This window comes from Malus domestica, chromosome 10 (assembly GCF_042453785.1).
Source record: "Malus domestica chromosome 10, GDT2T_hap1".
Classification (NCBI taxonomy): domain Eukaryota; kingdom Viridiplantae; phylum Streptophyta; class Magnoliopsida; order Rosales; family Rosaceae; genus Malus; species Malus domestica.
Window position 1 is genome coordinate 27,344,095 of NC_091670.1, and position 13,948 is coordinate 27,358,042.

Consider the following 13,948-nt stretch of genomic DNA (forward strand, 5'->3'; position numbering starts at 1 on the left):
TATAAAATAATAAAAACTTCAAATTTAGGGATTCTACTATAAAGACTTTACAATTAGAAGCAATATTCCTTTAAGGACACAAAAATTTCCTTTAAATCTTTAAATGAGTACTATCAAAAATGGTGGTGGAGTGGCTAAATAGCACAACTATAGAGAATGGTGGAGCTTATAAAATTATAAAGGCGATCTCAACCCAATAGGCTCCCAATTTGCAGTAGTATAGAGCTTATAAAATTAATTACAGAAAATTATACAATACGCATGCAGCGCACTACATAATGGATCTCATTTTATAACAAAACAAATTTATTGGAATCAAACAAGTCAACTGGATGGTTAACATGCTCTGTCATCTCAAAATAATGTCACTTTATGAAATTATATTCTTTAATTTACTAATTTATAATTGTAATGACGATTTCATAAAATCATATATTTTCTCCATTGATTATGGCTCATTCATTAGATTAAAGGAAGTTTTAACGAAAAATCTACGGTACTGTCCACTTTAATGAAAAATTATATTTTTACATTAAAAAGTCAAACATAATACTATTCATTTTACCCTTTATTTTGTCCTTATCATTAAAACTCAAAATTTTCAAGTTATTTTCATTAGTTTTCCTTAGATTAAAACTTATAGCAAGGGTTAAGATGGCCTGAAAATGCATTACATGTTACTGATTAAGAACATTCATTTAATCATCATTAGAATTTCATATTCGCTTCATCGCCTCTTTATGTCTCGGGAATGATCTTATTTCATTCAAAAGTGTACTTTTTGTGTTGTGATTTACGATTCACACGACTATTTCCGATTGTAAAAATTTGGCAGCATCTCCCTAGGGGTTCCCAAGTTCACAAAAACATTAGGGGGAAGCTTTCGATTTTTTTACGATTAAACTTTGCCACGTTCATCGCAAACCGTACACATATACTAGTGCACTCCCGAACTGTCCGAATTGAACAATTCAAGAATTAGTTAGATTGCATAGCCGCTATGTCTAAACGTGCATCCAACAGACTCTCAAACGGGTCTAAAGTTCTTTCGAATTTATACACGAAGTTAATCAACATAATTAACTTCATATAAACAGTTAGAAAATTTTAACAAATTTACACCATGATTTCCAACACTAATGTTGCACAAGTAAATTTGCCTAAGCTACATATATTTTAATAACACACAAACTCAATTGAGAAAGAGACGGAGAAGAGGGTGTGAGTGTGAGAGAGACAGAGTTGTAGGTTGAAGGCAGCAGGGAGTGGGAAAGAAAAGAAAGAAGAGGGGAGAAAGAAGAAGGCACGAATCTCTTTAATGAATAAGAGTTTGCTTGACAAACCATTTTCTTGATAAACTTTTTATTGTGATGGGAATACGAGTGGTACATCACTTGTTCTTATGTAAGTTGTGAGAGATTTCAATTTTTAAGTTATTAACTTTTTAACACACATATCCCACAATTTGTATAGTGGCACGTGGTGTACCACCTCATGTGCCGGTCATACTGAAAAATCTCTCAATTTTGTTGGGCAAACACAAGGAAGGCATCAAGCAAAGTATTTGTCAGTAGATTTTTTTTACATGTCACTGTGTGCCTTTGCACAACGGCATGAACACTTGACTCGACAAAATGTGTCGTCGGGTAAAGGTCCTCTGGTTAACGAACTTATATTTTGTCGGGCAAACATTTACAATTTACGCGCCATTTTTTTTTCTTTTGCCACCAAAACTTTGTCAAATGATTTTGTCCTTGCCTACGAAATATTTGCGTCGCCTAAAGACTTTAAACTCTAAATGTTGACCTTTATCCTACAACTGCAAAATCGTCGAGTAAAATTGCTTAACACGATGAAATGTGGTCGATTGGGCCAAAAGTGGTAGGGCAAGGACTATTTTCTGGTAGTGAGTAGGTTTGTTTCTGGTCGGGAAGTTCTTGGTTTGTCTTCTGTTGAAGATAAAAATAAGGTTATCATTTTCAAGTATTAGAAGTAAGCCTTGAAAAAGAGCAAACAAATAATAAAACTTTTGAAAAGAGTGGGAGGTAAAATGGTGTTTCAAAAATTCACAAATCTCCGTACTTTAGCATTTTGCCCGTATTACAAATCTTCACCCAATGTTTTTACTGGTTTGCAATTGTCAACTTATTATGTGCTTGTGAAATGCTAAGGAGACTCTCTTATCTTCATGGACTCTCCCCACCTCATGTTATTGGCACAATATTTTATAATGCTAACACATAAGTTGTGCAAAAACCATGATGTGATAGAAAGACGCTAGGCGCTATATTATGAAGAGTCTCAGTTTTTCAAGGTTCTAAAAGACGCTAGGAGTTAGTCGGGCGGTGGGATGGGGCCTAACGCCTAGGCGGACCAAGCGGATTTAAGTAAATCTATTATATTTTGTGTATATAAGTATCTATTTATAATTAAAACATATACAATTTCATCATAAACTACAAAATAGAATGATATATATATTATGAAGTATTGGAACATAATGAAAATATGGGGAACAAGCATATAATGTGGGTTTATTTAAGTATTCAACAAGTCTTTTACAGTTTGTTAAAAAAATAAAATGCAAAATGAAAGTTATCTATTGTCTATCTAAGTGAGTCGCAACCTAGGCGGGCCTAGACGGGCTAGGCGGATATCTAGACGGTTTAGGCGGGCACCTCAGCAGGTCTAGACACCTTTTCTTGATTTTCAAAAAGTAAAGAATTGCGGAGATAGGGATTTAATTGTGGATATTTAAAAAAAAAAGTTAATTTTCTTTTCTTGAAAGAAGCATAGAGGCTAAATCGCATAGGATAAATGGCCACTTTCTTTTACAAATAGGATCAAAAGGGGCTGGGGGATAGAACTAATTTGTCATTTTTAGCATAAAACATATCATTTATTACCTAACATCTACTAAATATACATTAAATAATAACTTGCATTGAATAGTTCTATTCACACACCCATTTTTATCTCCAAAACACGCCCCCTTATTAAATTTTTGTCATTGATCATCTTCAATTCATTTGATTCGACAACCGAAAATTAAGAGAGATGTATGAGAAGTAAAAGTGAGTGCATGAATAGCACTACTCTAACAGAAAACCTCCCTAGGCTACATGCCACCTTAACCTTGTGGGTGGCTACTAACTACCAATAGGACTAAGATGAATAATTATAAACTAAATAGTACGTTTGAGCTTATAAGATTAATGTAGAGAAAATTATACAATAAGCAAGCAGCACACAAATAATGGACCTCATTTTATAACAAAACCAATTTATTGGAATCATACAAGTCAACTGGACAATTAACATGGTTCTGTCATCTCAAAATAATGTTTTGCAACATGAAATTATTCTTTGAGTAAATTGTACAAATGGTCCCTCAACTTTAATCAAATTGGAGCAATGGTCAATCCATTACCATTGGTCCCTCAACTTATCAAAATGTGTAGCTATAGTCCTTTTCATCAATTTTGTCAAAATTTTGTCAAAATAAGCTATGTTGGAATGACCATTTATATAATTAGGGTCCCTCAACTCATCAAAGTGTATAATTATGGTTCTTTTCGTCAACTATGTCAAAAAATTTGTCAAAACGAGTTATATTGTAAGGACCATTGCTACAATTGGATTAAAGTTAAAGGACCATTTCTCCACTTGAATTAAAGTTCAGGGACCAATGGTAATGGATTTTTAGTTGAGGGACCATAACTGCACGTTTTGATAAGTTGAGGGACCAAAGGTAATGGATTTTTAGTTGAGGGACCATTGCTCCAATTGAGTTAAAGTTAAGGGACCATAGCTACAATTTACTCTTATTCTTTAGGACTTAAAAGGAATCTTTGTGGCCCTAAAGAAATATTGCCTTTAATAGTAGAGTCCTTATAGTAGAATTCTTAATTTGAAGTTTTTATGATTTTACGTTATAGTTTGATTAGATGCAAATTTTTTTTACTTATGTTAACCTTTTTTAATTAATTAGAAGCATTATAAGAAAAATCTTCAATCAGGATTGTGGTTACGGTTTTTCACTCAACTCAAGGTACACATTTTTTTGTTTATATTAACAATATATGTGAAGACATACACTATATATCCGGTGAGTCTCTATACTTTAGAGACTCACTTTCAGATCAATTTGAAATTCATTTTGTCCCTATATTTGTTTTATACTTATTTTATACGATGATTGTCCCTATCGAAGATGTTCTCCATCCTTTTAAAGTGTGGTGTCTTGTTAACTTAGATCCCCCCTTTAATCTTATAGAGTAAACTGTCGATTTGCCCCCTAAACTATCACCCAACTTTCGATTTGCCCCCTGAACTTTTTAATTGGAAAATTAAGGACTTAAACTAATTTTTTTGGCCAATTTCCCCCCTACCGTTAGTTTTTCATAAATTTCATCCAAATTAACGTTAACTCTTATCATGTGCAAACCACGTAACTCTCATTTGTGGACAAAAGCGTCATTTCACTAGACATTCAGACAGAAAAGCTATAGAATCACACATATTTGCATAGGTTTATATTTTAGAAATCTAAGGTTTTCAATTATTTTAAAGAATGAAGTGACCGAACTACCCACACATGTTGTGCATATGCTTCCATTTAACAGAAATTTGGATTGAATGAATGAAAAATTAACAGCAGGGGGCAAATCGGCCAAAAAAATTAGTTTAAGTCCTCAATTTTCCAATTAAAAAGTTCAGGGGGCAAATCAAAAGTTGGGTGATAGTTCAGGGGGCAAATCGACAGTTTACTCAATCTTATAAACTCTGCCATTCTCTTTAGTGTATAATTATTCATCTCGGTGCTATTAGCTATACATTTGTTTTTCTTCCCAACACAACAAACTAAGAGAGACGTATTCACTTAATTAAGCTACACGTTTTCAGCACTAATTGTCTTCATAATTTCAGAATCAATTGAATCGGTCAATTACAACAGCTGGACAAAGCACATAATAAGTTGACAATATTGCAAACCAGAAAAATATTGGGTGATGATTTGTAATACGGGCAAAATGTTAAAGTACGGAGATTCGAAAAAGTTTTAAACACTATTTTACCTCCCACTCTTTCTTTTAAAACATTTTAATATTTGTTTGCCCTTGCCAAGGCCTACTTCTAATATTTGTCGACAACCGAGCAGATTTCACTTCTAGTATATATCGATTTTCATATTTACTTAAATGAATATTAAATTGAAAATTTAAAAGTAATAAGGGAACGAAATCACAAGCAATATTAAAATCATAAAAATGATAAATGTTAGATAATATTAAGGGAAATTTTATTTAAACCCATTTAACCTATTTCTACACCTAACTTACTCTTTTCACCCATTTGATTTTTAACTAAACTATTAATATCTCTTTAAACCCAAATTTAATACCTAATATACCCTAATAAATCCAATTCAATATGTTGAATTTATTTTTACACCCATTTAATTTTTAGAAGCTAAATAGACCTGGGAACTCGTCCTTGGCCACTTTATTTTCTCGTAGAAGCTCATAAGCAGCAGAGCTCACTTCATGGCTACCCTTTCTTTTCACTGCAGTCATGCAAAAACACGAATCCCACGAGCTTCTAAATTTTATTTGAATGATGACCAGTTTTCATATGCATCTGGAAGGTCCATTTGTTAAATGCAACTACATAAGGCTTTTCGGCAATTTTAGGGCTAAACAGTTCCAACTCCAGACGAACTGCATCAAACTCAAATTATGGCTTGTGAAGGTTGAACCTAGTGAGACTGATCAGGTGGAAGATGAAACCAAACAAGTTGATAAATTAGATGAAGCAACATCGATTTTGGAAGCAGAGAAACTTTCAGCCTTACCTGACCTAGCTTTGAAGAATGATGAGATAGACATGCTAAGAGCTGAGTTGGAAGAGATGGCAAAGCAGTAGAAGTGTTTGGTGAAGAAAGTCAGGGTATAAAGAATCAACTAAACGAAGCGGCCTTAAATATTTTATCTGCCCAAGTAAAGGAAATGGAAATGTCCTTGAAGTTAAATCAGCTTGAAGAAGAGCTAGAAGTAAGTAAGGGAAATGCAGGTCAGTTGAACGAGAAGCTGCAAGCAACGGAAAGAGCAAAGGAAGCACTGGAAGCGGAGATGAAGAAGATGAGAGTGCAGACAGAGCAGTGGAGAAAGGCAGCAGATGCTGCTGTTGCTGCATTTGCCGGGGGTGTGGAGATGAATGGTAGAGTAATTGAGCCATCAACTGGTGACTACATCGGCTTTGTGGGGTCACCAGCTGATGACTTGGTTGATGGATTCGGTAGTGGTAAAAGAAAGGGCTCTGGCAAAAAAATGTTCGGTGACTTGTGGAAAAAGAAAGGCCAAAGATAGAGTTCTTTTTTTTATCTCGCGCCCACATTTGTGTTTAACTTTGAAAATCTGTTTTTCCGTTGATGTGTAGGGTACAAAATTTTCATTTTCTAGGGTTTTGATTACATCTCTCTCTCATCTACCAGTCAAGGTCCTCTCTTTTGTTTTTCTATGCCCACTTACCAGCTCTGTCCTGACGGGTCTCTGACCAAAGCTTACACTGCCCCAGAAAACACAATCATCTACGAACCCCAGCCTATAAAATAAAGGGAACTTTAACGAAAAGCACCTGGTACTGTTTACTTTAACGAAAAACTATATTTTTACACTAAAAAGTCAATCCTGGTACTATTCACTTTACCCTTTATTTTGTCCTTATCATTAAAACTCAAAGTTTTCAAGCCCTTTTCATTAGTTTTCCTTAAAATAAAAGCTTCTCTCTCAGCTCTCAGATTTATCTGCAAGGAGGAAAAGAAACCTGAATTTTACAAGAGTCAAAAGTTGATCCAAATCCTAGTACGAGAAAACCCTATTGAGATTTCAGCTAAATAGAAACCAGAATAGGAAAAGAATTTTAGGGTTTAATAACACTACTGAAGAACATAGTGAGATTGTGAATCGTGATCTTAGAGAGAGAGAGAGAGAGGGTTTATTGATAAATTTGAGTTTTATTATTAATTTTATTTTGTACTTTATAGTAATTATGCAATAGGGTAAAATAGACAATTAACATTCAAAATTTTAAGTTGGGTGTAAAAAGAGGTTGCATGGGTTTAATAAAATTTCCCTAATATTAAAGAGGCCATGATGCGGAGGTTTTTTTTTTTTTTTTTTTTTGAGAAGAAGTACAATATTAATTTATTTGGAAGAAAACGTACAAAAGAGATAATAGGGTGCAAACAATGGGCTTCGATAAAAACATTGCCCAGGTTTTCAATAATGGATTCCATGGCTCTGGGAGTGAAAAAGTTTGGTGAAATAAGATACAATAATGGATTCCATGCCTCTCTTGTCCTCATGCCAAACGCCTTCATCATCAAATAAACCACATAGCCCATTTTTCTTTTGTCTTCTACTAGGTTTTTGATGAAAAAAACGAGTATTATGGTCGCCCAACTTCATCCAATTGTCCCGGGATCTTTGATGCCAATATGCTTCCTCTTGTGCCAATAAAGAATAAAGTCTTGTATACAATTCGTATCGCTGAGCAATCATGGTTTCATTGAAAGGTTGTCCAAAAAGAGAATTAAGCTTATCTTCCGTTTCCACAATATCACTCGGAATAGACAGTGTTGTATGATTGACCCATTACAGCAATTGATGCCTTGTAGCTTAATTTTCTCCCTAACACGAAACATTGGAGAACCCAGACACGCCAATTCCCACCCAGCTTTCACAGAGCCTCTGCACACCCCTCACGGGTCATCTAGGCCTTCCGTGTCTTTCTGTTTTGTATGATCACGGTTAAGTCATATCAATATTTTATATTATTTTTTTATAAAGATAATAAGACAAAAATAAATAGTAATATAAAATATTGATATAATTTAACCGTGATCATATAAACAGAAAAACAAGAAAGAACACGAAAAGTGAGGGGCAGAGAATCTGCCTCCTTACCAACTTGTTACTTCTTATTACTTACACGCTTTTGACTACCTATTGGTGTTTCCAGGCTAAAAGGTCAGGGGGCCCACTGCCCATTCCAACTTTTGCACCGTGGGATTTGGTGTTGATTATCTTTTGGTATTTTGGCTAAAATAAAAAATAAAAATAAAACCCAATAATCTAATTTGGATTTTGTGACTTCTGTTGCATTAAAGCATCATCTGTGACTAAATGACTTTTCATTTTCTTATTATTTGATTAAAGGTGAATGAGAAATCCAATCCTTTAATTTTGTGGCTAAGTTAAATGGGAAGAATACCGTGTAGTGGGTGTTGGTTCACTCTCACTGGTATGAACAAAAGGAATATAGATAATATGGAAGGTAGATTTTGGGATAGTAGATTTTTAGACTGGTTGAAAATTACTTTTGATCCTTTAAATATGTCTAGGTAGAAGCCTAAATGAACGAGAAATGCCAAAAGGCAAGGGGAATATGTTTGAGTGGCACAATACATGTAGCAAGGTAGTCATAGAATGGTAATCTCTCATTAATAGTAAAAAGTTAATAATTATATGCATTGTGCACCACTTTTGCATTCACATTATATTTCAAACAAAGATACGAAGTTTTCCTACAATAATTATAAGAATAAATAATTGAATACCCTCATAGAGGTCGAGCTCATTCAACCACTAGCAAATAACGTATCCTTATCGTGAGAATTTTATAATCGAAACCGTTCAATCTCTTTATCTTCATTTAAAGATCATCCTTTCAAAAAACATCATTCGTATTAGATATCATTTAACCATAGAAATGTGTCAAACTAAATCAACGGTGTAAGTATCAAGTAGCATATTCATGATGAACTTGTGTTGGTAACAAGTAGCATATTTATGAAAAAAATCTACAGTTTATCATGAATATGCTACTTGGTACCTAAACCATTGCTTTTTTTTCTTATACATTTAGATTACTAAATGATTTCCGATAAGAATGAATTTTTGTAGGAATAATCTTCAAATAAAGATCAGAAAATTGAACGATTACGACCATGAAAGTTTTATAATAAAGAGACGTTATAAGTAAGTCGGAAATGAGCTCATCCTCCTAAGGGAGGATGCAAACATTATCTTGCATGATTATAATATTCAATAAGTATTGGATTCGTATTAGATCATATATTTATTGAATTAGATTTAAGACTAAAAAAGATTAAAGTATCCTCAGAAACTTCATTACTTTTAAAATTATACTTATCTATTTTCATTTAGAAAAAGATATATTGTATAATAAGGAAGAAGTGTAAACTTGCGTTTAGAATGCATGTACAAAAAATTAAAATTCGTGTTACACAAGTATAATATTGAAAATAAAAAAAATAGACCAATTTACATCTTAATTATTTCACATGTCATTCCTTGAATTTTTCTCCCCTAAGAGAACAATAATCATATAACAGATATTTCTGATTCATATTCTCATAGGATCTTTGTTGCTCTGGGGTCAGTTCCAATTCATCTTTGTCGTTCCACAAGTAGTTACGAGATTGAGAAGAGCATTTGGCTTCAAATTGGCATCCATTTACATTAAATCTTTGATAATGTGTGCTTGGAAGGGTGAATGGGACCAATTTACTTTTTTGCCATTTGATGCCCAAGATTCTCCATTCCATGTATATGCTTCCTCCCACAAACATCTTTTGCGCAGGGCTCCCAGCATTGTACTGTTCTTGAACACTCTATTGGGATGTTATATATCCACAAAAAACCAAAAATAAAAGCATGTCAGGGAAGATATACAACAACCTTATAGTCCAGCGAATACAATAATCATACTCGTACCTTATTATTGACCACATCTCTCACATACTAATATACTTCACAACTATATGTAAATTTCATATCTCTTAAAAAGTGGGTTAACAAACTAATGTAGTATGCGCGTACTAGTGTTTACCCTTATTATGATAGATTACGGAAAATTAAATAAAGAATATGTATAGATGAAGATTAAACAGTTAATTGTTTTTTTTTTTGAACCAAAGATATTATCTACACTAAGGGAGAGGGGTGGGCTTAGTCTCAAAATGAGTTAGTAATAATGTGGTTCAAATTCGCCTTAGGCAAGAATCGAACCTAATTAAGACCTCTCACTTACAGTGAAGAGGAATCTGTTTAATTAATTGTTTAATCTTCATCCATATTCTTTATTTACTAGCCTATGTCAAATTTGACATCTCCTTTGGAGATGTTTCAAATTTTGAACTTAAAATTCAAATTTGATAGCTTATGTGGCAGTTTGACATGTTTTAATGTTTCGCTCTCTATCCAATATGTCAAATTAAACTATTATTGTATTGCATTATTTTCTTTTCTGAATTTCTGTTTTATATTTTAAATTATATATATATATATATATATATAATATTCATGTTAAAAAAAAATATATATATATATATATATATTAATAACAAAATACTAATACAAATAATCCAACAAAATACAACCTCTTAATTGAAAAATAGAAGAAATAAAAATCTAACTCAATAATCATCACCGGTAAGAATTTTCATTCTAAATTGGTATAATATAGTCATTCCTCATCCCCCATCTCAGTTGTGTCCACAGACATAATTTTTGTCTCAAAATCAAGTCGCTCGCTACTAAATTAAACAGTTTGCGCGACGAGGGACATTTTGTCGCGCAAAGCATTCTTATAACAGTTCCACCCCTAAAAAATTGCGCTAGCACCCACCCCATTTAATCCACTCAGTGAACAGTAATAGACCCCACTGAACAGTAATAAGTCAAATGCATCTTCACCCCTAAAAAAATACCCTAGTACAAACGATCTCATCCCCTACAAAATGCGCTGGCACCCAACCCATTTAGAATACTTTATATTTTTTATAAAAGAATAAATAAATAAAATAGTTTTAATTTCGGATAAGATTTTTAACCAATCTCGTCACACCACATGTCATTATCCGAACGTACTATTTTGTAAATAGGTTTCCGCTAAGATTTTCAACAAATCCCGACACGCCACGTGTTACTATCTATTTACAATAATTTAATTAAGATTACGATAAGATTTTCAACCAATCTTGTCATGCCACGTGTCATTATCAAAACGTCCTATTTTGTGGATAGATTTCCGTTAAGATTTTCAACAAGTAAAGGATGCGTTGAGTTTTTTCCAACGACCTTGAAGACTTTGACTACTTCTAGTGTCTTTTCCATGTATATCGCAAAACGTTTTCGTAATTTTACTCCACATTTTTTGCTTATCCATCTCATTACCCGTAATCGGGTCATGAGTAGTGTGAACCCCGCATTCACACAAAGTAAGATCTTCGATGAGCTTCCACGTAGTCGTTTTTTCTCAAAGTGTAGAAAATAATGAAATGTAGAAAGTGTAGAAAGTGTAGAAAATATTGAAATGTGGTGTAAGGTGGAAGATGAGGGTTAGGTATTTATAGAAAAAAAATTTAATTTTTCTGTATTTTTTAACAATTTTTCATAATTTTTTTATAAATTTTAATTTAGTTAATTAGTTTGGACAATTGGATTTGAAAAATATTCAAATCCAACAACCTATAAGTTGACACATGGCCAACGGTCATAATTATGACCGTTGTGCCTTTTTTTTAAATTTTTGGGGGGAAATGTGGACCATTGATCCAGATCAAAATTCAAATTCAAATTTTTTTTACTGTTGGAAATCCAACGGTCCAGAAAACTAGCCGTTGGAAATCCACGTGACCTCCCTATCAGTGTGCTAAGTGCGTCTGCGCAAGTGGACCCTGGCTCTGGATTTTTGTCGATGATGCGCGCCCAGTCGCTGGTGCTTCCCATGCACCTAGTGCAAAAAAAAAAATTCAAACGACCTTCGATACCACGCTGGCGTCAGATGGGCCGATCAACAGGTCTGTCGATTCTTGGCCAACATGTGGCCTGGCTTGGGCTAGGTGCTAGCCTATTAGGCTAGGGTGAAGCAGAAATAAAGGAGGCCAGACCATTTTTCGGACTCAATGTCGGGCTATCAAGCCCGAGTGGCACTGCTCTTAGGTCGTACAAAAACTATGGCGACCAAAAAATCGTTGCGCAAAGGTCATGAAAAAAGACATTGCACGACGAACACCTTAAATTCGTCGCACGTCTAAACAATTGCGCGACGCTTTAGTACTCGTCACGCGAAAGTTATACGGACGAAGGTTTTTGTCATACAATATAAAAGGGTACAAGTGGTTTTGGACTAGTTTGTCTCGAAAAGTTTGAGCAACGAAAAATTAAGAGTCGCGTGGTGATGCGCGATTAATTCATTAGACGCGCTTAAATTGTAATAAAAAAATTTATAAATCGAATAAAAGGAAAATGAAAAAAAAAACAAGATTTCATACTAATGACAAAAAAAAGCAAATTAATGAATAAAAAATAATTTTTATTTATAATATAAATAAAAATGTACGTACAAATATAAAGTTTTAAAAGAAATGGGGAACAAAACTATGAAAAAAAAGCGTAAAAATCTATAGGCATGTCGTTCGGAGGTGCTTGGTAATCTTGCTACTGGTTGGGAACGAGGTCAAAGGTCGACGGGCCTAATTGCTGTGCTTGCTCGGTGTGGAAAGGCTTTGAGGGTGATGGTGCAGAAAAAATGGGGAGACGTATTTCGGAGGAACTGAGGGCTTGTACAAGCATTGACATTTGAAACTTGTACGATGTCAGCGCACTCCTCAAGCCAGTGACTTCCTGCGTCAAAGCCGTAACCTGGCCCTTTGACTGCGAGAATGACGAAGCTCCACTCTCCCATCGCTTGGCATTTCTCATCCCCTAAGAATATGTCCTTGGCCTCCGACCGAAAGTCTGGTCCAACATCTCTGTCACATTGTGAAACCCTGCATCCTCAGGGGGATCCACAGACTCGATCGGCGTGTTTGAGGGAAGCTGGGAGGCGAACTCCTTAAGCACCGACTGACTCTTCTCCACTATAGTCGCCTGCGAAAAAAAACATGGATTATTAATCGAAAACAATTTGAAATAATTAGTATAAATGTTTAATGCATAAGAAATTAATTATATGAAGGGACTCGGTTAACTCATTCTCAGGCCGAACATAAACGTCAACAACGACGTCGATCTTTGAAAATTTTGAACCCTCATAAAATAAAAAAAGATAAGGAAAATGATAGTACGAAAAAAAAATTATTAGCAACATTTTAAAATTGGAAATGAAAGTTGTAATATATACCTTCCGTCGTACCTCCATCCTATAGGAGAAAGGCCTTGAACCCGAATGGTGGAGAAGAGTCTTCTTATCCCGATTGATCTTGTTCACCTTCGCCTTCTTCTGTTATACAAAAAAAATGTATTAGTTGTAATACTTAAAGAAAAATTAAAAAATAATAATAAACATTAGTAAAAATTAAAATAAAATAAAATGAAAGAAGTCGTAATTAAAAACGCACCACATAGCCCGGCTCCTGAAAATGACCGCAAAGCCAAACCCAACTATCTTATCGGTCCTCCAACTCCTTCAAATAACCCTCCTCAAGAGCGACCTACGGATCATCAAACTGTTGGAAACATTGGTGCACGTCACTCTTCCACTGCTTATAGCGTTCGGAGAAGAGTCGATTGAGGTACGCAAACATGTCCTCGTCCATGTCCTCCAAATTGTAGTTTGTCTGCAATGTACTATGTTGCTTCGCCATTGGTGCTGCCCGATGTCGCTCATCGTATTAGATTGGGATACAACCATCGGTTACCCGGGTGACCTTCGCCTTATTCAATTGCCGACAAGGTCCCCGGGTGTTTTTCTTCGTTGCAAATAGATGAGAAAAAAAAATCATTAACACAAAAATAATAAAAAATCCTACTTAAATTTCAGCATAACCTCCCCTATAATTAAAACATTTCCCAAAACCCTAAAAATAACATAAACAATATACGTATCCAACACAATGATCAAAACAGTTTAATAAAAG

General features: G+C 34.3%; 1 protein-coding gene across 1 annotated transcript; it reads left to right on the forward strand.

Annotated features, from left to right (window-relative positions):
* The first annotated feature begins 6,008 nt into the window (after positions 1 to 6,008).
* Positions 6,009 to 6,368, forward strand: LOC139188651 (interactor of constitutive active ROPs 4-like). Its single transcript, XM_070806295.1, has one exon. The coding sequence runs from the start codon at positions 6,009 to 6,011 to the stop codon at positions 6,366 to 6,368; it is 360 nt and encodes a 119-aa protein (XP_070662396.1).
* Positions 6,369 to 13,948: the final 7,580 nt, after the last annotated feature.